General features: G+C 35.5%; 1 protein-coding gene across 4 annotated transcripts in view; it reads right to left on the bottom strand.

The window, feature by feature from the left end:
- TBC1D32 (TBC1 domain family member 32) overlaps positions 1 to 25,715 on the bottom strand; it is a 233,294-nt gene that overhangs the window by 84,420 nt on the left and 123,159 nt on the right. For all 4 annotated transcript variants that reach the window (XM_066373353.1, XM_066373356.1, XM_066373355.1 and 1 more), the window contains 3 exons: positions 22,210 to 22,332; positions 19,054 to 19,162; positions 18,139 to 18,232 (listed from right to left, as the gene is read on the bottom strand). In XM_066373353.1, coding sequence (XP_066229450.1) covers positions 18,139 to 18,232; positions 19,054 to 19,162; positions 22,210 to 22,332 — 326 coding nt within the window. The remainder of the gene's footprint in view (positions 1 to 18,138; positions 18,233 to 19,053; positions 19,163 to 22,209; positions 22,333 to 25,715) is intronic.

Genomic DNA, 25,715 nt, shown 5'->3' with positions numbered 1-25,715 from the left:
TTAAACAGAAGCAATAACGACAGAAAAAGTAAATTGAATCAAAGAAGAAAAGTTTCCTTTTAATAAAAATTCTCAAACCCTTTAATCTAAATTCAAAAAAATCAAAGCTTATAAGTTTGTTGAAAATTATTAATAACAAAGTTTTAATATTAAATGTATCTTGATATAAATTAGGTAAAAGACAATATAATTGCTTACAATGGAATCTTTATAGTTTCCATTTACATATGTACATTACTTATTTCCCAAGAACAAACTACCTAGAGCCTAATTAGAATCACTACTAGCATATTATTGAAGAGACAATTTCAATTTGCTTGTTTTTCATCTTTATTTCTCTCTGTGTCATCTTTTCTGAACCTGTCTTTTATAACTGTTACCATCTCCTTCAAATAAAGGATGTCCACATAGCTTATTCATAAATTACCTGCTATTTAAAACCCATGGTGTCCTTCCCCTCTTCCCTCCTGCTCTACACCTCCTCTTGCTGTCCTCTCTCCTTTCATGTTTGCTATTTTGTTTTGCTTTTATCATCACCTCATCCTAAGGAAAAGAGCACAAGGTACTATGATTATAAACAGTACCAACAAGCAGTATCAGTTGGTGGAAGGATTGGAGAGCCCAGTTTAGATACCAGAAAACTGGATTTGAGGCAATAAAGAACTGATGAACTATAGAGAGAGTGATTATAAAATTCTTAGGGAGGCTCTGGCTGGTGGCTCTGTGGATAGAACATCAGCCTGGCATACAGACATCCCAGATTCAATCACCGGACAGAGCACACATGAGAAGCGACCATCTTCTTCTCTCCCCCAACTTCTCCTTCTTCTCTCCCTCTTCCTCTCTCACAGCCAGTGCCAATTGGTTCAAGCATGGCCCTGGGAGCTGAGGATGGCTACACTGGAGAGCATCAGCCTTCGGCACTAAAAATAGCTCTATACTCAAGCATCAGCCCTAGATGGGGTTGCCAGGTGGATTCAGGTCAGGGTGCATGCAGAAGTCTGCCTATCTCCCCTCCTCTCAATTAAAAAAAGACTCTTAGAGAGACAAGTGAATTATTTATATACTTCTAGTTATGGTTTCCCCCAAATGTATGTGGAAGTATGAGCTTTTCAATTTGCATTCCTCACAGTTAAAAATATTTAGTAATTTGATATAATGTTGTTGAAAAATATATATCTGTGATATTATATTTGAGGAAACAAAATTCCCTTATTTCCCCCTCCAAATTTGGGGCCAACTGAGATAGTAGATAAATGAAGTTCAAAATATCAATGTTAGTACGGAGACAGCTAAATAAGGCATCATTATTGGATATGTTGTCATGTGCACTAATAATGTCTTCCCTGAACTGAACAAACCAACTCAATCACAGACCAAGACACAACTAAAGACCTCACCTGACTGCTCTTGTTACAAAAAGTGTAAATATAACCTAAAAATAGACTAACTTGAAAGTATAGTATAACCCACAAATAGGCTAATCCAAGATTTTTCCATTCCTTCTCCCAAGTCCTAACTTTCTGTAGAATAAATGAGAAAGTCCAGAGAGAGGCCCATGATGTTACCTCCAGCAATGGCTCAATATGGAAATAAGGCAAGGGGAAATGGAACCACAGAAATGGTATCTTAGACCTGACTTGTGGTGGCACCGTGGATAAAGTTCAACTTGGAATACTGAGGTTGCTGGTTCAAAACCCTGGGCTTACCCAGTCAAGATATATATGGGAAGCAACTACTATGTGTTGATGCTTCCTGCTTCTCCCCCCTCCACTTCTCTCTCTCTCCCTCCCTCTCTCCTCTCTCTAAATCAATAAGTGAAAATAAAATCTTTTAAAAAATGGTATCTTGGAATGGTAACTCTAGTGATTATGTGAGTAGAACAAATATGAATGATGCATAGAATTTGATGTTTCCCAAAATTTCTGTTTGTAATCACACAAAAAAATTAAAGATCAGCTTTGTTCCTGGTCATGGTGAAGAAACAGAGAATAAACTTGTCTTCCTGCTGTAAACAATGAAAAAACTGGATAAAATATATCAAAAGACTGTTTTTAAACACAAGCCAATAGGCAGTGTAACACTGTCATACATGAGAAAATGGAAACCGATGAGGTGAGCTTTACAGTTAATCTTGTCTTCTTCTTCAAGGCACTTTTAAAATTACCATGCAGAAAGAGAGATCCCACAGATCTTGCTCAATTGAAGAGAGGAAAGTTAAACTGCAGCGAGACTAAGGAGGCTAAAATTTGTGGATCACTGTACTAGAGAGGAAGACCAGAGAAAGAACTTCAGAAACCTAAGTCACTGTCAAGTTGATTACACAATTATCAGCTGTGTAGGTAAGGAGTGAAACACCACAGGATGGGAAAAGAACAGCTGGGAGTTGTGGAATGGACAATTTTCAGAGTATATACAGAGGTCTAAGAAATGTCCAAATTCCAATCAGAGTGAAGAATTCTCCTGACTGCTCGAGTATTCTACAGAGGTGCCAAAATAGTCACACCTCAGCAAAAGAACTAAGCCATAAAGAAAGGCAACTCTACACCCACCCTAACAACAACAAAAGCCTTGAAAGATCAAACTGACCCATGAGTAACTTAACTGCATATCAAAAAATGCCCATTACTCTTCAAAGAAAGACAGCAAAATCCAGCACTCACTCAACTACGTTAAATTAATAATGCCCAATATTTAATTTAAAATTTGCTAACATGAGAAAAGAAAAAGTGTGATTCAGAACCAGTAGAAAAATGATTTAATATAAATACCCAGAAAGGACTAAAGTGATAGAATTAATTAACAAAGATTATAAAGCAGCTATTTTTAAGGATTTAAAGAATATATAAACAAGAAGTAGATGAGTGATTTAACTGAGGAATTCCACTCAGTTAAAAAACAACAACAACAACAAGCAATGGTATATATAACAAACAGGATGAATCCCAAAACCATTCTACTGAGAGAAGAAACCAGATGCAAAGAAAGAATCCTATATGATTCTTTTTGCTTGAAATGTTAAAATAAGAAAAACTAATCTATAGCAGCGGTTCTCAAATGGACTAAGTTTTGTTCCCCAGGAAATGTATCAGCAATGTCTAGAGACGTTTCTGGTCATCACAACTGGGCATGGGTAGTACAGTGAGAGTCGTACTGGCATCCAGTGGGTAGAGGCCAGCCATGCTGCTAAAACCCCTGCAATGCACAGGACAGCACACTCTGGCAACAAGCTATTACCCAACCCCAAAACAGCGCTGAGGCTGAAAAATCCACATCTGCAGTAATGCAAAAATTACAGTGATCACCTGCAGCTGAGGGTAAAGGTAAGTTGACTGTAAGGGACAAAGGTAACTTTTGTGGGGGTCATAAAAATATTCTGTATCTTGATTATGGTGGTGGTTATGTGGGCACACATAGCTGTCAAATTCAACCTGTATTTTTTTAAATGAATACATTCTGTTGTAGATACAAATCGATTATATATAGAAATGTGTACATTAAATATATGTGATATGACTGAAAGTAACCTAAGTGACTAAAATCATCTAAGCTTAGTAGTGTTATTAAAATGAGCAGTATAGTTCATATAAAGTCCATACTAGAACTCATTAAACTTTAATTAAAAATATATGCATGTATAAGTAATAAGTCACTTGAAAGAATTCTAATTGCTATATTATAGTAAAGTGCTTCAAAGTACACATTTTGAAATATTCATTAATATAATATTCTGACTGCTTTCTGGATATAATACAGTTTCCTCTAATGATACAAATATTCACTTTTTAGGGTTAAATGAGAAAACAATGTATATATCTCACCAGGAAGAGCCTAAATTGATATTCTTTATATTGACTGAATAATTCCTTCCTTAACTCACACTTTATTTTTTATAGCAACTATTTGTACATACTTCTAACCATACGGTATTGCTTTTAGAGACAGTACAGTATAATAAGTTAGGTTTCAGTGTATCAATTATATGTCTATATAAATGATAAAATCACAATGAAAAATTGCTGTTTTATTTTCCCAAGAAAGATTTGGTGTATCTAGGGAGACAGAGAGGGGTGTGCTCTTCTTCTCTATGTTTCTTCAGACCACTGTGATTTAAGAACTATGAAAAATTGGTAAAGAAAGTAAAACACATATTTTAAACTCATTCCTTACTACCACCATGAAAAACAGAATAGGGGAAAAAAAGGAAACATCAAGTTTTGTGTTTACAAAACTTACCAATCATAGCTGATAGTGTTTCATATTTAAATTCTGAAATTCTTTGTTATGGTAAGCACTATAATCTTTTCATACTATATAATTTTGTTTCTCAAAGATTATTATACAGCAAATTATATCAATTATAAGGTTATTTTAGATAGTGTAAAAAAAACTCAATTTCAAGGGAAGAAAAAGTGTAAACTCAATATAAATTCAAATAAAATCTATTTACTCAGAAAACTTTTGGTACTTCTTTCCTAGGATGTCAGTCAGTAATTTTCAATGCCTACTTTATGTATAATTTAAAAAGAAATGCTCCAGAAGAAATAAAATAAATGGAATATTTCATCAACTAACTAGCAACAAACTCCAAAGCTGCATTTAGATGGTCACCCTTTATTATCTTGCAGCTTGTTTGTGGAATATCTGCTTTCTATTTGTGTTTCTGCTTATCTTCTCCTCTTCTTCCATGCAAGTTAACAGTCATTTCAGCTTACTCTTATTATAATAAAGAATATTAGACTGCAGAGTGGTTGATAGTCTATGTATTCAAGAAGCAATTGCAAAGATGCTTATATTCACTATATTATAAAAGTTCTCTGTACCTCTCTAAATTTGGGAATATCCACTATCTTACACATCTTTATTTTGTATGAAAAGCTGTGGGTTCTTAACACATGAAATCTTATTTTATACAGATATTCTCATTTTGGAATTATCTTATCGCTTTTACTTTTCTTTAATATGTGATAATTAAGCATTCAGTATAGGAGAAATCAGTGAAAAGTCTTCAAAAACTGAGTAATTACTTTTCCCTTACCACCTGCATCTAAACTAGCAGGTGATCTATTTCCCAATTGACATAAATGTTTGTTTCAAACATGAAAGTAAAAAGTACAGAGAAATAAAATGTTTTACTATTTGAAAGAGAATACTTATTTTGATTTTAAAGTATCTCAGCAGCTGCAGCTAAAGATTTTCTACATCATAAAGAAAGCATAATTTCATACTCCTAATTTCCTTAATTAACAAGATGATGTCAAACAAGTCATTTACCTTTATCTTTAAAAAGAATAAGTCTTAATTCCAAGGTTAGTAATAATAAGGAAAGTGAGAAAATGTCTGACTCAACTTAGAGGCCTCAGAAGTATTTGATAAAAGGGAGAATTCATTACTGAAAATATTTATAGACTGACTATATGTGAGAGACAATACAAAAAGGCTTTTAAAATCAGAAGAAACAACATTATCATCAAATTGTATTGCTTTTTATATAGTGCCACACTATTTTTCAAAGCACTTTTCATGGCTTTTCCTCTGGTAGTCTATTTTTAGTTGACTGAAGAAATGGTAATCCTAATTCTTACATAATTAATCAGACTGGCAATGAAGGCAGTCCAGTCTACTCATTTGTTAATTGGGAAATTTTCATTCTTTCATTGTTTTCTCATAATTTCTTTAATACACACATGGTTCTTTTTAATTAAATTTATGGGGGTGATGCTGGTTAACATAATTATACAGGTTTCAGGTGTCTAATTCTATAACATATCTCTGTACATCATATTATCATTCTTTTATTAAAATATAGTTGCTACTGTATGTCATTTAATTATCCCCTTTCTTTTCTTAAAATGTTTGTTCCTATATACTATGCACACAACTTTCTAATTTTGAATCTATACTATTAGGAGTGCATTGTAAATTATGAAGACATGAAGATAATTCATCAGGACATGGACATAATTTAATGTCTAAAAAACAGAAATTATCAAGGTTTCACAAGAAGCTGTATCAGTGAATAAATAAAAAATTAAAGCCAATAAGGACATGAAAATTTAATAACAAAATCAATGAAAACTGTCTTGTAGAATAAGGGTAGGGGAAGGCAGAAGAGGGTAAAGGGGGATAAATGATGACAAAAGAAGACTTGACTTTGGGTGGTAAACACACAATATATAGATGACATATTATAGAACTGTATAGCTGAAATACACAATTGTATTAAGCAATGATATCCCAATAAAACAATAAAAATTTTAAAAAAGGAGACTGTTCCAACAACAAAAGATCAGTATTTGTAGTTGAAAAGGCTAAATTTCAACATACTTAAATGCAATTAAAGTAATAGCAGTATGTCTTTTTTATTCTTTTAATTAGAGACAGACAGGGATATACTGATAGGATCCCAGTGACCCCTTGCTCAAACCAGTAACCTTTGAGCTCAAGGCAGAGACCATGGGATCATGTCAATGATCCCAACACTCAAGGCAGCAACCTTGTACTCAAGCTGGTAAGCCCTCAATTAATCCAGCAACCTCGAGGTTTCAAGCCTGGGTCCTCAGCATCCCAGGTTGACACTCCATCCACTGCATCACCAGCTGATCAGCCATATCAGCATGTCTTACGAATTATGGTAAATATGTTGCCATCATTAGAATGGAAGTACAAATCCCATGAACTTTATTGTTCATTCACTAAATGATGCACAACTCCAGAGACAGGGAATATGATAATCTTGTTCTTCGGTCTCCTCTTTAATTTAGAAACTTTATTAACATTTGTTTCCTTATTGACCAAAATCATTGAAATGATTAACTCTTTTTTAAACAGTAGCCTGCAACTATAAAATGTGTAAAATAAGCTTATATATATAATACTTATCAAAAAGCCATTTCCACTCCCCAAATATTAATACCTAAACATTGCCAATGGTTTGCATTTTCACTTGTGATTTTTTCTATAAAGTATCAAATTTATGCAAACAGTATATATTTAATAGAGTGACTTAGATACATGGTCCTCTCCTAAGAACATAATATGGTCCTCAGAGACACTTGATCAACACAGAGAACTCTAATGATTAAACACATTCTTAATACTGAAATCATTCAGAACTGAAAATTTACAAACTGTGAAAAGCGAGTTCTAACTGGATTTTGCTTCAGTTTTCTATGACATCCTCCTTTTCTCATTCAATTTATACACAGAAAAACTATTCATGTCGAAGCAAAAAAGAAAAATAAACTATACCAACATATCTATATTTCACATATTATAAACTTTAAAATGATGTTTTCTCATATAGGAGTAATGTTAACTAAAAATATACAATTAAAAATATCTAAACAATCTAACTGTAAAGATTTTAATATTATTTGGTGCATTCTATTAAAGGGAATGATTCTATTAAAGGGAATGACCATGAAACTTATTCTTTTATATAGTATTTGAAAGAGAATGTTTACTAGGCAGAAAATCAATTTCCTATCAGATAAGTAGAAATACAGTAGAGAAATCAGTGAAGATACTAAAGCTATAAAAGATTAAATTTAAAGTATTCATAGAATAAAGGCTGTACATTTTTGGGGTTATTTTTGCTATTGTGAGAAAATAAGATCTAATGCCACCAATGCATACTTTTTATGTGCTATAAAAACATAAAGTATCACTTTGCAAATGACAAAATAACTATAATGAAAGTGTCTATTTCATGAATGATATCTCCAGAAGTTGAGCTCAAGGAGTTTTCTAACTGGAGTCATTCAAGCTCTAAAGAATGAGTCAGATCAGAAATTTTTCCAGGTGTGAGTAAATATTTCTAAACTTATATCAGATTAGCCTTGAAGAAATTCCCAATGTCCATGGACAAAGACTTAGAAGATAGCGTTTGATGGTGAGAAATATAAAGGTAGAAAAAAAACCGATATTAATTCATTTGTTCATTCAATAAATATTTGCCACTACCTACTATCTGAAGCAGACAGCATCTCTGACTCATGGAAGTTACATTCTAAGCCAGCAGACAGTGAACAAATATATATGCTCAGAGTATGGTATAAGTGCTGTTACAGAAATAAACAAGGGGCCAGAAGTGATAAGCAAGGAAAGCAGTACATTTTAGATGAGGTGGAGATAACTTCTCTGAAGGGGTCAACATTCCGGCTAAGCTGAAAAGGTTTAGAAGGGACTATCTATACGAGAGCAGAAATCGGTACTCCTGGAATAGGGCCCATCAAGAGCAAAGGCTCAGAGGCATAAATTTAATGTATTTCAAGATGTGAAAGAAGTTTGCAAATTATATAGCTAATAAGAGAAATATCTAGACTGTATAAAGAACTCTTACAATTCAATAATTAAAAGACAAATAACCCAATTAAACAATTGACAAAGGATCTGAATAGCCCTTTCACTAAGGAAGACATACAAATAGCCAATAATGACATGAAAAGATGCTCAACATTATTAGTAATTGAGAAAATGCAAATCAAAACTACAATGAGACAACATTTCACATCCAGTAGGATGGCTAGGGTCAACAGTCAGATCACAACAAACTATGATGAAGCAGAGAAAGCAGAACCTTCACACCCTGTTGGTGGTTATGTAAAAGGGTGGTGTGAATATTTTAGAAAATATTCTAAATATTCGAATGAAGCAGTTCCTCTAACTATTAAACATAGAATTACCATATAATTCATTTATTCTACTTCTAGGCATATACTCTGGATAAATGAAAAGATCAGTGCATGCAGAAACTTGTATAGGACTGTTTATAGCAGTACTATTTATAACAGCCAAAAGGTGGAAACAATCCAAGTGCCCATCAGCAGACAAATGTATAAATTGTTATAGTTATACAATGAAATATTATTTAACCATAAAAAGGAAAGAATTACTTATACATGTTACAACATGGATGGACCTTTAAAACCTTATGCCAAGGAAACTAAGCTAGTTACAGAGTACCACATGCTATATTATTGCCTTCATCTTCATATGAAAGTCCAGACTAGAAAAATCGCTTGAGACCAAAGGTAGATTCAGGGTTGCTTAGGGCTGGGTGAAGAAAGGGGGGAAAGAGGGTACTGGGTTTCTTTATGAGGTGATGAAATGTTCTAATATTGTCCGGGGTGATGGCTGCATATTATCTGTGAATATACTAAAAATATCTCAATAAAGCTGTTTTTAAAAAAATGTTTTTAATACCCACATGGTTGATACAGAATATATGGGATAAATACTATAGAAAGAAAAAGGACATGAGATAAAATAAATGGCAAGGGGGATGAAACAATGGAAAAGTAATGCATTTGTTTACATAGGTGGCTCACACTGGCTGTCACTCTGTTTACTTTTTAGAAATCCCTAAGGAGGTAAACTTTCAAGAAGGGCCTCTGGAGGGATATATTATGAGTAAAAGAGTGACTACTGTACATTCCTAGGAATACTGAGACATTCACTTGCATTAAGAGTTACTAATGTGGCCTGACCAGGTGGTGGTGCAGTGGATAGAGCGTCGGACTGGGACGCGGAAGGACCCAGATTCAAGACCCCAAGGTGGCCAGCTTGAGGGCGGGCTCATCTGGCTTGAGCAAAAAGCTCACCAGCTTGGACCCAAGGTCGTTGGCTCGAGCAAGGGGTTACTCGGTCGGCTGAAGGCCCGCAGTCAAGGCACATATGAGAAAGCAATCAATGAACAACTAAGGTGTCGCAATGAAAAACTGATTATTGATGCTTCTCATCTCTCTCCATTCCTGTCTGTCTCTATCTATCCCTCTCTCTGACTCACTCTCTGTCCCTGAAAAAAAAAAAAAAAGCGTTACTAATGTGGTTGAGGTTTTCAATCAGTAGCCATTTGAATTTCTAAGATAAAGAAAGGCAATCTATACTGAGTAGACTGGACACCAGTGACCCTGTGAGTTAGTGCTATGCTTCTTCTATTGTGTTGGCCTATTATGAGATGTAGAAACATACAGACAATGACAAAAACATACACTCTCTACTATGTTCCACTTTGATAGCAGCTCCAGCTGAGTAAATATAAAACCAAATGGTTTCTTGATAAGATAGAAATTCCACAGTACATTTGACCTTCCATATCTGCATGTGTGGAACTCACAGATATGGCAGGCCGACTAACAGGCTTGAGCATCTGCCAATTTTGGTATCCATGGGGGTCCTGAAACCAATCCCCAGCAAATATCCAGGGATCTCTGCAATAAAGTATATAGATAGAAGTGTAAGCTAAATTGCAGATTATTTTATAATTTAGCCTGCATAAACATTATAAAGGTAATAAATAAAATAAATGTTGCATGGCAAAAAAGGGAAGTAAAATGAACAAATGTCTCACTCATGCTATTAACATATGTCACAATAACCAGAGTATACTATCCAAGCTCTCAAGTCATTTTTATTTCTCAGTATGGGAGTAATGGATTTCCCTTCCTCCTTAGGGAAAGAAATCCCCATCCAGAACACACAAAATAGAATGTGTTAGAGCAAACTGGCCTATTAGGGGTATAACATCTCCTAGGAGATCTAATTTTAACTAAGGAACTCAAAAACAAAACAAAACAGAATGCTTCTCACAATCTGCCTGTTTTATAGGAAAAGCATTATAGTCCATCTCCAACAATTCACTTTAACACATCCTCACATGCCACCATGACCTGTTTCTACCCATTGTACAACCCTGCTTTCTCCGTTCCCCTTGCCTCTTTCTTATCAACTGCACAGGTAACAATAAGTTACTGCACTAACACATTTCTTATTTATCTAAACTCTCAGGTAACAGAGAGATGATACTCTTGTCAAGTTATTTCTACCACATGAAAGAAATTTTCATGTGTGTAGGATAATTTATATCTGACTATATATGTATATGATTTTAAAATACTCACATATGTTACATATAGGTACATATATGTACATCTATACATATGTATACTTACACATATATTTACATGTATATATAAATGTACACATACATATGTACATCTATACATATTATACTTACACATATATTTACATGTATATATAAATGTACACACACACACAGAAAATATTCATCATTAGCTTTCAAAGGGCTTTTACTTTCTTTTTTTTTTAATTTTTCTGAAGTGAGAAGCGGGAGGCAGAGAGACAGACTCCTGCATGTGCCCAACCGGAATCCACCCGGCATGCCCACCAGGAGGCAATGCTCTGCCTGTCTGGGTGTTGCTCTGTTGCAACCAGGGCCATTCTAGCGCTTGAGGCAGAAGCCATGGAGCCATCCTCAGTGCCTGGGATAACTTTGCTCCAATGTAGCCTTGACTGTGGGAGGGGAAGAGAGAGACAGAGAGAAAGGTGAGGGGGAAGGATGGAGAAGTAGATGGGTGCTTCTCCTGTGTGCCCTGGCCGGGAATTGAATCCAGGACTTCCACATGCCAGGCCGATGCTCTACCTCTGAGCCAGCCAGCCAAGGCTTAAAGGGCTTTTACATTTTAATGTGGTGACCCTAAAACTGGACACAAAAAAAATAACAAACCAGGTGATATCTCAAGATTCTTATTTACAAATGAAAATAAATCATCTAATAGCTAATGCCAATGCCAATGAGATAACAGGAGGCAATTTAATAGATGAGGAAATATGAACTGTAGCAAGGAGGATAAATCGAGAAGCTGGGAGACAAATGAGAAAGATGTCACTATGTGTACACAACTGAAGTGATTTGTTTTCCACAACAATAAAATGATATCACGAAATTTTACAGTGTAAATGACAACTAAAATAATACCTATCAGAATAAATGAGTCATAACTTCAAAATCAAAAAACCAAAATGAAACGTATGTGGAACACTTGCCTTTCAAACAGCAATTTGTGTCTTATAATGCTACTAGCTTACAGGTAGTATTTTTTTAAAGTACACAATGTTTAATTTACTGCCTTGTATTTAACCAGAGACATTACTTCCAAATTAGCTTTATACCTGTTAGAAATGCATTTGGCTCCATTTTCCTCATTGAGTTCACAGAGACATCATCATTGTATTCTCTCAGGTACAATGAAAAGCCAGACATGGTTCTGATGGCCCCTCTCATTTTCTGTCATCCTACTATGAGTATAGGATCAGTGACACATCAGCAATATAAGAATGACAAATATTTTATTCATATTTGATCCAAAATGTAACTGTAAAATCTCTTCCTGAGGTGCCTCCTGGGCTATCCATCAGTGCCTAGATTATTCTCTCCTGCTTAATAGGAATCATAGTCAACACAGGACCACAATTATTAGGAGGAATTATTAGGTTCTGTTGTTAAATTTAGAAAAATTGTCTTACCTAAACACATGTTTTAGGGACAAAGAGAAAGACAATAGAAGTTGCTGTCTAATATGGTGAAAAAATAGAAAATTAAACAGCCTTGAAATGAAACTAAAACAGAATGTATGTCAGAAAGAAAGTCACAAATGTGTTAGACCTTGTAAATTACAGGGAAGTCATTGGAGGGTTCAATTAGAAGAGTAATATGATTCAACGCACACTTGAACAGCATTAAACTGGCTGCGGTGTTGAGAACACACTGAATGCTAAGAAGGTTATTGCACTACTGCAGGTGTGAGATGACGAGGTAGTGGATGGGTGAAAGTGGTTTGTTTCAGGTAAGTAGAGTCAAGAGCACATGCTGACAAATTAGATGTAGAGTCTGAAGGCAGAGAAGAGTCTAAGAATTCCTTCAGGTATATTGTCTAAAGAATCTGGAACAACCCTGATTGATCAATGTCACCCCATTAAAATTAATAAAAATTAAAAAAAGAAGAAGAATCTGGAACACAAAGTTGCCATTTCTTAAATGAACAAGAATCCCAAAGGGATAGATGTGAAGAGTGTATCAGAAGTTTATCTCAGACTCAAGGTTTTTTAAATTAATTTTGTTTTTAATTTATTGATTTTAAATTTTATTTATTTACTTTGTGACAGAGACAGAGAAAGTCAGAGAGAGGGACAGACAGGAAGGGAGAGAGATGAGAAGCATCAATTCTTCATTGCAGCTCCTTAGTTGTTCATTGATTGCTTTCTCATATGTGCCTTGATGGGAAGGGGGGAGCAGAGTGAGTGACCCCTTGCTCGATCGAGCAAGTGACCTTGGGCTCAAGCTGGTGAGCTTTGCTCAAACCAGATGAGCCCGCGCTCAAGCTGGCTACCTCGGGGTCTCGAACCTGGGTCCTCCATATCCCAGTACGATGCTCTAACCACTGCACAATCGCCCAGTCAGGCTCAGACTTAACTTTGATAAGCTTCTTAATCTTCCTAGCAGAGGTACCTAGTAGACAGTTAGATATGAATATCAGATTCAAGATAAAGATAAGGGTTAAAAATATAAATGTGAGAGACATCAGCACAGTAGACAATATTTTAGTCATAAGACTGGATAAGATCCTCCTAAGATTGAGTACAGCTAGAAAAAAAAGACAACTGAAAACTGAGGCCTGGGGTACTCCACAGTGTAGAGACTGGAGAGAGGTGAAAGATCCAACAAAGGAGACAGAAGAATTTGCAAAAGTGCAGGAGGAAAAGCACAAGCCAACGGAAAGATCGAAACTGTGCAGTGGTAATGCCAGGTCCAGGAAGACGAGGGCTGAGATCCGACCAGTGGACTTAATCATGGTGGAATGGTGTGGGTGAGACCCTGATCAGTTTTCAAGCAGCTTCCAGACAGAATGGAAAGAGAATAACTGTAATACCTAGATTGGACAATTCTTTCAAGGAATTCTACAGTAAAAGAACATAAACAGGATTTTAAGTGACAGGGGAATGGGTTCAAAAGAAAATACTTTAAATCTGGAAGAATTAATTGCATTTTTGTTGGCTTATGGCAAAGCCACAGTGGAAATTCTCCCTGGAGCCTTAAAAAAATAATTAAAATAAAATAAAATAAAGTAAGTAAAGTAAAATAAAATAATGATGATAACAATACGATAAAGAAAGACCTGTTAGAAGTAATATCTTTGAGAAAAAAGAAGTAATGCACAAAAGGAGCAGCTGGCTTGGTTAAGTAACATAGGCAGTTCATAAATAGTAATAAAACAAAATTGGCCTGACCGGGTGGTGGCACAGTGGATAGAGCGTCGGACTGGGATGCAGAGGACCCAGGTTCGAGACCCCGAGGTCACCAGCTTGAGCGCGGGCTCATCTGGTTTGAGCAAATTCACCAGCTTGGACCCAAGGTCACTGACTTGAGCAAGGGGTTACTCGGTCTGCTGAGGGCCCGTGGTCAGAGCACATATGAGAAAGCAATCAATGAACTAGAGTGTCACAACAAAAAACTGATGATTGATGCTTCTCATCTCTCTCCGTTCCTGTCTGTCTGTCCCTGTATATTCCTCTCTCTGACTCACTCTCTGTCTCTGTAAAAAAAAAAAAAAAAATTAAAACAAAATTGGCACAAAGTCAGCTAAGTGACTTCATGTGTATCAGGAGCACACGGAAACTTTTTTGTGATTGTTTCTTTTTCATCAGTAAAATAGCAAAGTTATCATCTGATGAAAAGATGTGAAAACAGTCCTCCAGGACAGTAAATGGACCTGGGGCACACCATATGGTTGCCTGGCAGCATTACGGGCCCACTGAGGTTAATAACCAGTCTGCGGTTATATTCTACACTAGACAGAAAAGCTATTACTACACTCTTCTAAATCACTTACAAGAGTAGAGCAGGGAGTAAAATTACACTAATACCTGAGTGCTGATTTCCAGGAATTGATGACACATTTTTTCTACTCAGGGAAGTCTCCATTTAGTCTTACTTTTTTATTTCTTCTGGCTTGTTCAATTTAAAATAAGGCAATTTTTATTACAAAACTGTTTTGAAAAAATAAATTATCAAATGTGGCAGTCACTCAATAAAACTGATCATGAATTTGTTGTTTAAAAAAACAACAACTGAGGCCCTGGCTGGTTGGCTCAGTTCTAGAGTGTCAGCCTGGTGTGTGGATGTCCCAGGTTCAATTCCCAGTCAGGGCACACAGGAAAAGCAACTATCTGCTTCTCCACTCCTCGCCCTCCCTCTTCTCTCTGTCTCTCTCTTACTCATTTCTCCTCCCATAGCCATAGTTTATTGGTTCAAACACATAGGCCCCGGGCACTGAGGATGGCTCCGAGGAGCCTCCACCTCAGGTGCTAAGTACAGTGTGTCCGTAAAGTCATGATGCACTTTTGACCGGTCACAGGAAAGCAACAAAAGACGATAGAAATGTAAAATCTGCACCAAATAAAAGGGAAACTCTCCCAGTTTCATACCTATTCAGTGCAGTTCGATGTGGGCTCACGCACAGATTTTTTAGGGCTCCTTAGGTAGCTATCACGTATAGCCTCTACAGACTCATCACTGACTGATGGCCTACCAGAACGGGGTTTCTCCACCAAACTGCCGGTTTCCTTCAACTGCTTACCCCACCGAGTAATGTTACTCCTATGTGATGGCACTTCATTATAAACGTGCCGATATTCAAGTTGCACTTTGGTCACGGATTCGAATTTAGCGAGCCACAGAATACACTGAACTTTCCTCTATACCGTCCACATCTCGACTGGCATGGCTGTGGGCTGCTCCGCTCTATACACAATGTTGCGTCATCATCTGCGCATGTGCACATGCTGCCACATCATCCTACAGAAACTGGGAGGGTTTTCCTTTTAATTGGTGCAGATATCAACATTTCTATTGTCTTTTGTTGCTTTCCTGTGACCAGTCAAAAGTGCACCATGACTTTACAGACACACCGTATATAGCTTAGTTGCCAGCATGGCCCCAGATGGGCATAGCATCAGTCCCAGATGGGGTTTGCCGGGTGGGTCCTGGCAGGGCACATATGGGAGTCTGTCTCTCTATCTCCCCTCTTCTCACTTAGAAAAAAAAGAAGAAAAAAAACCCTGATAAATATTTGTTTCTAAGAGAAACAACAAAAATCACAATGTTATATCATAACAAGAAAAAGAGATCAGGAAAAGAACTGAGGCACTGAGAATGGACTACATCTTATCCATCATCTTATCTCCAATGCCTAGTGAAGCCCCTGGTAATCAGCACCCGAGAAACATGTTAAATAAAGGAGCGAGTGGAAGAATAAACGATGAAACCTAAAACATAACAAAATATACTGCTCACAAAAATTAGGGGTCCTGGCCGGTTGGCTCAGCGGTAGAGCGTCGGCCTGGTGTGCAGGAGCCCTGGGTTCGATTCCTGGCCAGGGCACACAGGAGAAGCGCCCATTTGCTTCTCCACCCCTCCCCCTCTCCTTCCTCTCTGTCTCTCTCTTCCCCTCCTGCAGCGAGGCTCCATTGGAGCAAAGATGGCCCGGGCGCTGGGGATGGCTCTGTGGCCTCTGACTCAGGTACTAGAATGGCTCTGGATGCAACAGAGCGATGCTCCAGAGGGGCAAAGCATTGCCCCCTGGTGGGCATGCCGAGTGGATCCCGGTTGGGCACATGCAGGAGTCTGTCTGACTGCCTCCCCGTTTCCAGCTTCGGAAAAATGAAAAAAAAAAAAAAAATAGGGAATATTTTATAATGACTGATTAAAAAGATCAAAAATTAGCTTGAGAAACATGAAAGTAACACAATGAGAACAGTTTGTGTACACTGAAAGATATGAGTCAGGGAGAAAGAGTCCAAATGATACTTTCTCAAGAGTCTCTTAAAAAATACTTAATATCACTCCCACATCTCTGAAAGCAATAGATTAGATCACACAAAAGGAAAACACAAAGGCTAAATTTGTAAAATGAATTATAAAGACAAATATTAAAAACTTTAAAAGCTCCCTCATGCTCTTTCTCTTTCCCTAACCTCAAGTAGATAGAAAAAATTGAATTTTGGTTTCTATGCAACTGTCAGATATATATCTCAAACACTGAATAGAAATATAAATAATGTATATTAGCTGATGACCTCTATTGATTGTTTTATAGCAGGTAAATATAGGAAAAAGGAAATGGCATATAAAGCCTCACAAATAGAAAAAATTCTTATTTTTCAACAACCATTCTATGTGAAATCAATTCTGTTATTTCTTTCCAATGAAAATTTGATGGCATTATAAAAGAATTCGTGTTGATATAAGATTAAACTTCTCGCCTTAACAAATAGTTTGTTCATATATCTTTATATTTTATCTTAGAATTCTCTAGACTAAAACTAAGTCTAAACATCTGAACTTGAGCTACACTAACCTTATGACTGAACTGAGCTTACCTGGCTAGTCTTATCTCTGGGGATCTGTACCCTCACATTGCAAATCTCAGTCATCCTTGACCTGTTCATATTTCTCTGAAAATGCTCCTTTTAGCCTCCATGTCATTTCTTTTGTTAAAAATTCTCTTCTATCAATATTAACCAGAAAACATATATTTACATCTCACGTCTTGCTTTAGCACAATTTTCTTACTGTCTCTTTAGTTCCTATCACAATGTTTTACCATCCAATTCTCTTATTACTTGAATGTATTCCCTAAAAATTCATGAACTCCTCTAAAGTGGTTGCTGAATTTTTATTTTATTACATTATATAAATTGTATATTTATATTTCAAGTATTTAGCACACAGGATATATAAAGCACACAGATATTAAAAATATTACTTTGTTGAAAAAGTTCTATATACCTAGAATTAATAAAAAATCATTAATTACTTTTTTCTTTCAGTGAGAGGAGGGGAGGCAGAGACAGACTCCTGCATGTACACCGACAGGGATGCAGCCAGAAAGCCCACTAGGGGGCAATGCTTTGCCCATCTAGAGTGTTGCTCTGCCGCTCAGCAACTGAGCTCTTCTTAGCAACTGAGGCAGAGGCAATGGAGCCATCCTCAGCATCCGGGACCAACTTTTTCCAATCGAGCCATGCATGGCTTCAGGAGTGAAGAAAAAAGCAAGATGGGGAGAGGTAGGGAAGCAGATGGATGCGTCTCCTGTGTGCCTTAACTGGAAATCGAACCCAGGACATTTATATACCAAAAATGACAAAGAAATAGGCATAAATGTATCCATATTCATAAGCAGAATAAAAAGTGTCACTCTCCCTTCTCAACACTTTCTTTTTCAAATTATAACAAAAGCACTACAATAAAATGACATTTGATAGCAAATATTTTACCTTGTTTTAGATCAGCATTTCTTGTAACTTCTGACCAATAGCAATTTGGTAAGGGATATGATGAAAACATTGGCCAAGGGTATGGATCATCACCCTAAAAATGAAGCAAGACAGATCAGTTTAGATAGCAGTTTAAAATAATACTAAATTTTAAAGCTTTCTGAAATATCATTTATTAAAATTGGCTTTGTCTAATAAAAACTCTATAGAGTTGTAGCCTAACTAACCAAAAGATATTTGACATTACAATTTAATGCTCCAATGAATAATAACTAAATCAAAATAGAAACAACATAAATAAGCAATGAAGACACACTGGTAACTTGCTCTAGCAAGTAGGACTGATACTGATGGCTTTAGTATATGTGTGTGTGTATGAAAGGAATATTATGGTCTTCAAAAGAAACTTGTATTTCGTATGTTGCTCACAAAATGTTTCTCTTGTAAAATCATTTCTAGCTCATCTGTTGCAGAGTGAAAATCAAAGCAAAATGGACTTAACAATAAAAAATAAACCCTTCAAGAGAAAGCCAAAATATTAATATTGATGGAAGGAGCAGTACACAATATTGCCAATTATTAAGCAAAATAATAAAGATTTCTAATAAATATTAGTGTCATAAAATTTCAAGAAAGACATCAAAACTAAAAAATTCAAAGACACACAAGGAAGACAAAAGCTTTTTAACAAAATAATACCCTACTCTGCAAAACAAACTAGTACTTTATGATCCCTTGCCAAGAAGAATAGTATTTTGGTTTGAAAGTGTTTGCTTTCATCCTAAAGTTTTCTAGTAATAAAAGTTCACCTCTGTGATACAGACATTAGATAGTTGTTTGCTGTCACCCAAGTTAGTTAGCTTGCTTCAAAATATGTCAGAAAAACACATTTCCTTCACCTCTTACCCCACTCACCTTCTCTAGTGTCCTAGAAGGCAAAATTCGTTCCATTGGCCCACCAGTAAGATTTACTCTAACAAGAACATGATTTCTCTCTACTGATAAGGCATCAATTATAAAATCCCTGAAAAATAAACATATCAATTTTGTTATCTAATTGAATATATTTTAGTGTTAAAATCAAGTCACTGGAATGTAAACAAAATGGCAGACAGGCTCCGGCTAAGTAGGTCAGTTGGTTAGAGTTTGTCCCAATATGCTAAGTTTGTAGATTCAATCCCTGATCAGGGCACATACAAGAATCAACCAATGAATACATAAATAAGTGGAACAACAAACTGATGTTTTTCTCCCCCTTGCTCAATCTACCTCCTTTCATCCTTGTTTTTTTTCAAACAAGGGAAGGAGATGGACAGGAACAGACAGACAGGAAGGGAGAGAGATGAGAAGTATCAACTTGTAGTTGTGGCACTTTACTTTCTCATTAATTGCTTTCTCATATGTGCCTTGATCAGGTGAAGGAAGGAGGCCTCTAGCCAAGCCAGTAACCCCTAGCTCAAGCCAGGGACGATGGGGTCATGTCTAGTATCCCACACTCAAACTGGTGAGACTGTGCTCAATCTGGATGAGCCCGCACTCAATCTGGCAACCTCGGGGTTTCGAACCTGGGTCTTCAGAGTCCCAGGCCAACACTCTATTCACTGTGTCAGTGCATGGTCAGGCTATAAATAAAAAGATTTAAAAATAAGGCTGACAAATTTCTGTAGACAAGTCTGGAAAATATATTACTTGTTGATTTTACTAAGAAATATAGGTGGGGCAAAAGTAGATTTAAAGTTGTGAGTACACAAAACACAATTTATTCTTGTATTCCTTATTAATTATAGTATTATTTTCCATATGAACAAATGTAAACCTACTTTTGCCATAGATTGTATATTTCCTTTTTTTTTTAGAATTGTATTTTCCTATTTTTCAAATTAATTGCAGTCATGATATCCTTTCTCTCCCCTAGTAGTATCTGCAATATTTTGACTGCCTTTGACTACCTTTCAACTCATTTGTGGCTAAAAATTTTGATGATATGCTACCCACCCCCACTCAATCTCTGGAGTTAGTTCTAGGATGAGAAAGGGGAAATGTCCATTTCCACTACCATATTTAAACTAGAAGTCAAAGAATTGTTTTGTTTTGACACCATTTCATTGTATCTAGCAATATGTTTTTTTACTTTTATAAATTAAGTCCAGCCTGATCTATGGTGGCACAATGGATAAGGTGTCAACCTGGAATGCTGAGGTCACGGGTTCTAAACCCCAGGCTTGCCAAGTCAAGGCACATAAAAGAAACAACTACTAGAAGTTGATGCTTCACATTCCTCCTCCACCCCCCTCTAAAAATCAATAAACAACAACAACAACAAAATAAATCTGGAACATTAATCTTTTTTATTTAGAAATTAAATTTAATGGGGTGACATTGATCAATAAAAGTTCATAGATTTCAGGTGAATATTTCTATATCATTTGATCTGTTGATTGAGATGTGTGCTTATCACCCAAAGACAAATCATTTTCCATCACCATTTTCCATCCCTCTTTACTTCTCTCTAAATTGATAATGGAACACTCCTTAGTTTTATATGCATTCAGTTATTTTTGTCAGGTTCCAGGGAATATTAAGTTGTCATTTTTGACTCTTAGAGGCATCCATCAAACATTTTTTTATTTATGAATGCTATTAAGTAACTAAAACATGCAATTGCACTAAAATTCAAAAACTATAAAAGATATATGTGAGAAGTATATTTCCTTCCAGTCTCTTAGATTCCCCTCTAACTCCTGTAGTGTTAACAATTCTTACAAGTTTCTTTCTTGGAGAAAGAATCCATGCAAAAGAAATATGTATTTATGTATGTATTCAAACATTTCTCCATGTTTATTCAAATGATACCACTGTACACAATGTCTGTGCCTTTCTTTTTTTACTTAACTTTTACCTGGGAGATAATTCTTTATCAAAACCTATATAGCTGCTCAGTTCTAGCATATGTATAGTATACCACTGAACAAATGTATCCCAGACATTTAAACTTCTTGCAAGGCAAGGACATTTAAAAAAAATGGTTTTGTGCTGTTATGACCATTTCACAATAAGTATCCTTGCATGCAAGCCATTGCTCTTATTTGACTATATCCCTAAAATTACCAGTGCATCATTTATAAAGAGCTAAATTCACTCTTTATCTTATAGCTTTCATTGATAGAAAGCAAAGAATTGATACAGATATATTTGATATAATGCAAAGAATGAGGTTAATAAAAGAATATTTCCTTGACAAATATTACTGCATTTAAAGAAATGAAAATTAGATATGTATTATTTTTATAATGATTTTATCACCTTTTTAATCAAGCCTCCCTTAAGTTCTAGATCTAGTGCCTTAAATTCAAAATCTGAACCTTGCTTTTAAGCAGCCTCTCACTTCCTACAGCTGTCAATACTATCCGTCTATATCAAACCCAGAGTACCCAGTAATATGCCTGGTCTTCTATAATTTCCCAAGATCTAACTAGGATAGAGGTACACTTTTTTGAAAATTACAGATACAAAAACAATGCCAGCTACTGAATATGCATTCAATAAATGTCAGCCAAACTGAGGCAATGGCACATGTGATATATTGATAGAAAAAATTATCAAGATATGATCATACCTCATTTTGCAATACTCAGAATTTATGACTATGAACTAACAAAATTAAGAGAATGGAGAAAAACGTTCCTCTACAAGGGGTACAAAATCAAGCATTTTGTCTCATGGGTCATCTTACATATGAAGACTGAATTTAAAGGTGATACAACTTCATGGAATCATTAAAAAGGTTAGTGCTTAACTAATTCACAAAAACCAAACAAAAAACTAAGCTAAACAAAACTTACAAAGTAGTACTCTGCAAACTCTCTCCAAAACATCTATTACAATCTTTTTAATTGTGACATTTATACTTTAATAGTTTTTTTACTTTGTTATTTAAATCTGTTGAATTCTGACAGTGAAGAAACATTAAAAAACTATATAGGAAATTACTGTCTTAATAGAGCATTGTAAAAAAAAAAAACTGTAGTTATTATCATGTCTTAAAAGGCTTTTATTTCCCTTTTATTTTACCTGTGGCTCTCAGTGGTCTCTAAGGTATTTTCTTCTTGAGCATTTAGTAATATTTCAGATACTTGATACTGAGCTTCCAATAGAAGAAGAGTGTTTAGATCACAGCATATCACACTTAATAACCTACATAAAGAGAAACAGTACAAAGTAAGTTATATAAAACATATCTTAAAAGTGTAGATACTTTCTTGGTGTTCTGAATATCTGCACAAAAAAAATAGAAATTTTAAGAAAGATCAGATAGTTATTTCAGATATATTTTAATCAATTTGAATAGTAATTGACTTCAAAACTTTTTCTTATGAAACTATTATTTAAAGACCATGGTAATTTTATCAAGTTACAAAGAAATTAAGCCTAGAAATAGTGGGTTAAACCTAGAAATAGAATAAGTTGTTTTCTTTTTTTTTTTCTCAACTACTAATTAACTTAAAAATTATTTAAGGGATATCAGCAAAATTAGAAAAACTGCAAAATGCCACCACTTTTTTTTTCAGCAATTAATTACAAAAGAAATGATGGAATCATTTTGCTACCAATCCAGGTGAAATGTCAAAGGCTTACTGTATAATTTTTAGGTAAACTGAGAACACCTCAACACAGTGATCCATCTTAACATCACAAAAAGAGAGACAAGTAGAAATCACATGACTCAAGAGGACAAACACTATACCATCTAGGACAGGGGTAGGACAGTGGGTATACCTACTGCCCACTTTTGTATCTCTGTTAGTAGTAAAATTTTCTAACCGCCCACCGGTTCCACAGTAATGGTGATTTATCAAGTAGGGAAGTAACTTTACTTTATAAAATTTATAAAGCAGAGTTACAGCAAGTTAAAGCATATAATAATAATTACTTACCAAGTACTTTATGTCGGATTTTCGCTGTTTGGCAGAATAAATCTTTATAAAACAACTTACTATAGTTAAATCTATCTTTTTATTTATACTTTGGTTGCTCCGCTACCGCCCACCATGAAAGCTGGAACGCCTACTAGTGGGTGGTAGGGACCAGCTTGAATACCACTGATCTAGGACATACTCTTGCCAAGAAAAATGAACCTGAAACTAGCCAATCCTGGGAGTATATGCAGATGAAAAATCTGATCCTCTTTTGCAACAGTGGAAATGGAACATAGCACAGCAGCAGGAGGATCCTGGCCCTACTATGGTTCTTAGTTGCAAAAGGAACAAGATGGAACAGGGAGTCACAAATAAGTTAATAATTACTTACTGGTTATAGGCTATAGAAATAATTATTAATAAAACTGACAATCACCATGGTTAGGTCAGTGGGGACAGCTCAAAAAGGGACAAAATAAACACACAAAATTTAGGCTTACAGAAAAGTTACAGCTAACTGGGAACATGACACACTAACTTCTCTTCAACCTGAAGGTTTAGGGAGAACCTAGTGACCTTTCCTCTTCCCTTTGGCTACCACCTCAGTGAACAGGTAATGAAAATGATCTCAGTGTCCTCTAATTCATGATTTGAAAGAAGGATTCTATGAGATCTAGATGGACAATCAGATGATACAAGCCAAACTGGAGCAACTCTGAAAGCAAATAAATGCCTGAGTCAAATTTTCCTCCCTACAGAATGAGTAAACAGAAAGTTTAACAAATGATGTAAGACTTTTAAGATTTTACAAGTACTAGGGATAATGTAAAGCTTAGCAAATTTGATCCAGCAGTAAATTAAAAGAATAGCATACGGTGAACAAGTATAGTTAATTCCAGGAAGAAAAGGAGAGTTTGACATGAAAACATCTCCTAATGTAATTCATGACATCAATATGTAATAGAAAAGAACCATATAATTATCTGACCAGATGCTTAAAAGCTACTTGATTTAAGATTCTCTACTCCTTGGCCTCCAAAAACTTCTAAGTAAATTAAAGAAAGGTTACTTCTTTAATTTGATTTACAAAACAAATCTATCTCAAGGCAAGAGCTAAAAGCATAAACAGGAAAAGCTTTCTTGTGAAGGTCATAAGGAAGGCAAACTCGTCCATTATTATCTAACAGTGTTCAAAAAGTTTAAGCCAATGAAAAGAAGATGAGAAATAAAATAGAAGCACGTTATCTGAAAGGAGATAATAATAGTCCTTACTAAAAGATGATGAAACTATTTAGTAACCACTCTGTCCATGATATAAACTTCAATTTACTTAATATTAAGCAATATTGAGTAACTACTAAATATTGACCACTGTTTTAAGCAGTGGTTTTTTACCTTTTTACACTTGAGGACCGGTGACAACAAAATTGAATATAGAATTGAGATGATATGATTTGTGTTTTGATAGTTTCTCTCTGGCTGCTGCGTACAGAATAGGCTGATATTAGGCAGAAATAGAGGTATAGACACTATTTTTTTAAAGCTATGGCTATCATTTAGGTAAAGTAGTGCCTTAAAACCATATGTTGTCAGTAGAGGACTTGTTAATTTAAAGAATGGCTGTGTGGCAAAATCTTACGGTTTCCCAGGATCTCCGTGCTCCTGGTGCTCGTGCCCTTGTGAGATTCTGTTCTCTTCAATGTAGGCAGTAATTGTGACTTTCCTCTAACCACAGTAAGTTACAGGTGAAAGGACGGATGTGAGCATATGATTACATTACATAAAACTCTATGCCCTTCCTGCTGGAGTCTTTCCCTTCTGCTAGCTTTGAAGAAGCAAGCAGCCATGTTAAGAAAAAACACATGACAAGGACAACAGATGACCTCTAGGAGTTGAGGGCAGCCTTCAACTGACTTCTAGCCTTTAGGCAGCAAGAAAATAAGACCCTTAGTCCTAGAGCCAGGGGGAAATAATGCCAACAATCTGTGTGAGTTTGGAAACAGACAGTTCCCTAACTAAGCTTCAAATGCAAGCACAGCCACAGCTGACACTTTGATTTAGCCTTGTGAGACTATGAACAGTGGATGGACCCAGCTAAGTTGTACTTAGACAGAAACTGAAATACATAATAAATGTATGTCATTTTAAACCACAAAGTCTGTGGTAATTTCTTACATACCAATATAAAAAGAATACAATCTCCAAAGTTTATATCTCAGCAACAAAAAGTATATGTGCTTGCAGTTTGGTTAAAATGGGGAAAACAACTAGGAACCTGACAATTATGTAACAAAAAATAATTTACTTATACTAGTAATAACCAAATAAAACATTACCATGGGAAAATATATCATATTAACAATAGCAAAAATAGATAAAAGATAACAGTAAGAAATGCACAAGACCTATATAATGCAAGTTACAATATATCACTAAAGAATACAAAAAAGTTCCATAGAAAGATAGTCCCTATCAGGATTAGAATACTAAATATTATAAAGATATGCATTCTTTTCCAAATCAGCTATGAATTTAAATGTATATCATGCAATAATTTAATAAAAATTTTAAGGTTTTTAGAGAGCTCAACAAAATACCTTCACTACCAACCTAAAATAATTTTTTTTTTTTTGTCAGAGCCAGAGAGAGAGCCAGAAAGTG

The sequence above is a fragment of the Saccopteryx leptura genome, chromosome 3, assembly GCF_036850995.1.
Source record: "Saccopteryx leptura isolate mSacLep1 chromosome 3, mSacLep1_pri_phased_curated, whole genome shotgun sequence".
NCBI classification, from domain to species: Eukaryota; Metazoa; Chordata; class Mammalia; order Chiroptera; family Emballonuridae; genus Saccopteryx; species Saccopteryx leptura.
The sequence above is the reverse complement of the archived record's forward strand: the minus strand, read 5'-3'. Positions and strand labels throughout refer to the sequence as shown.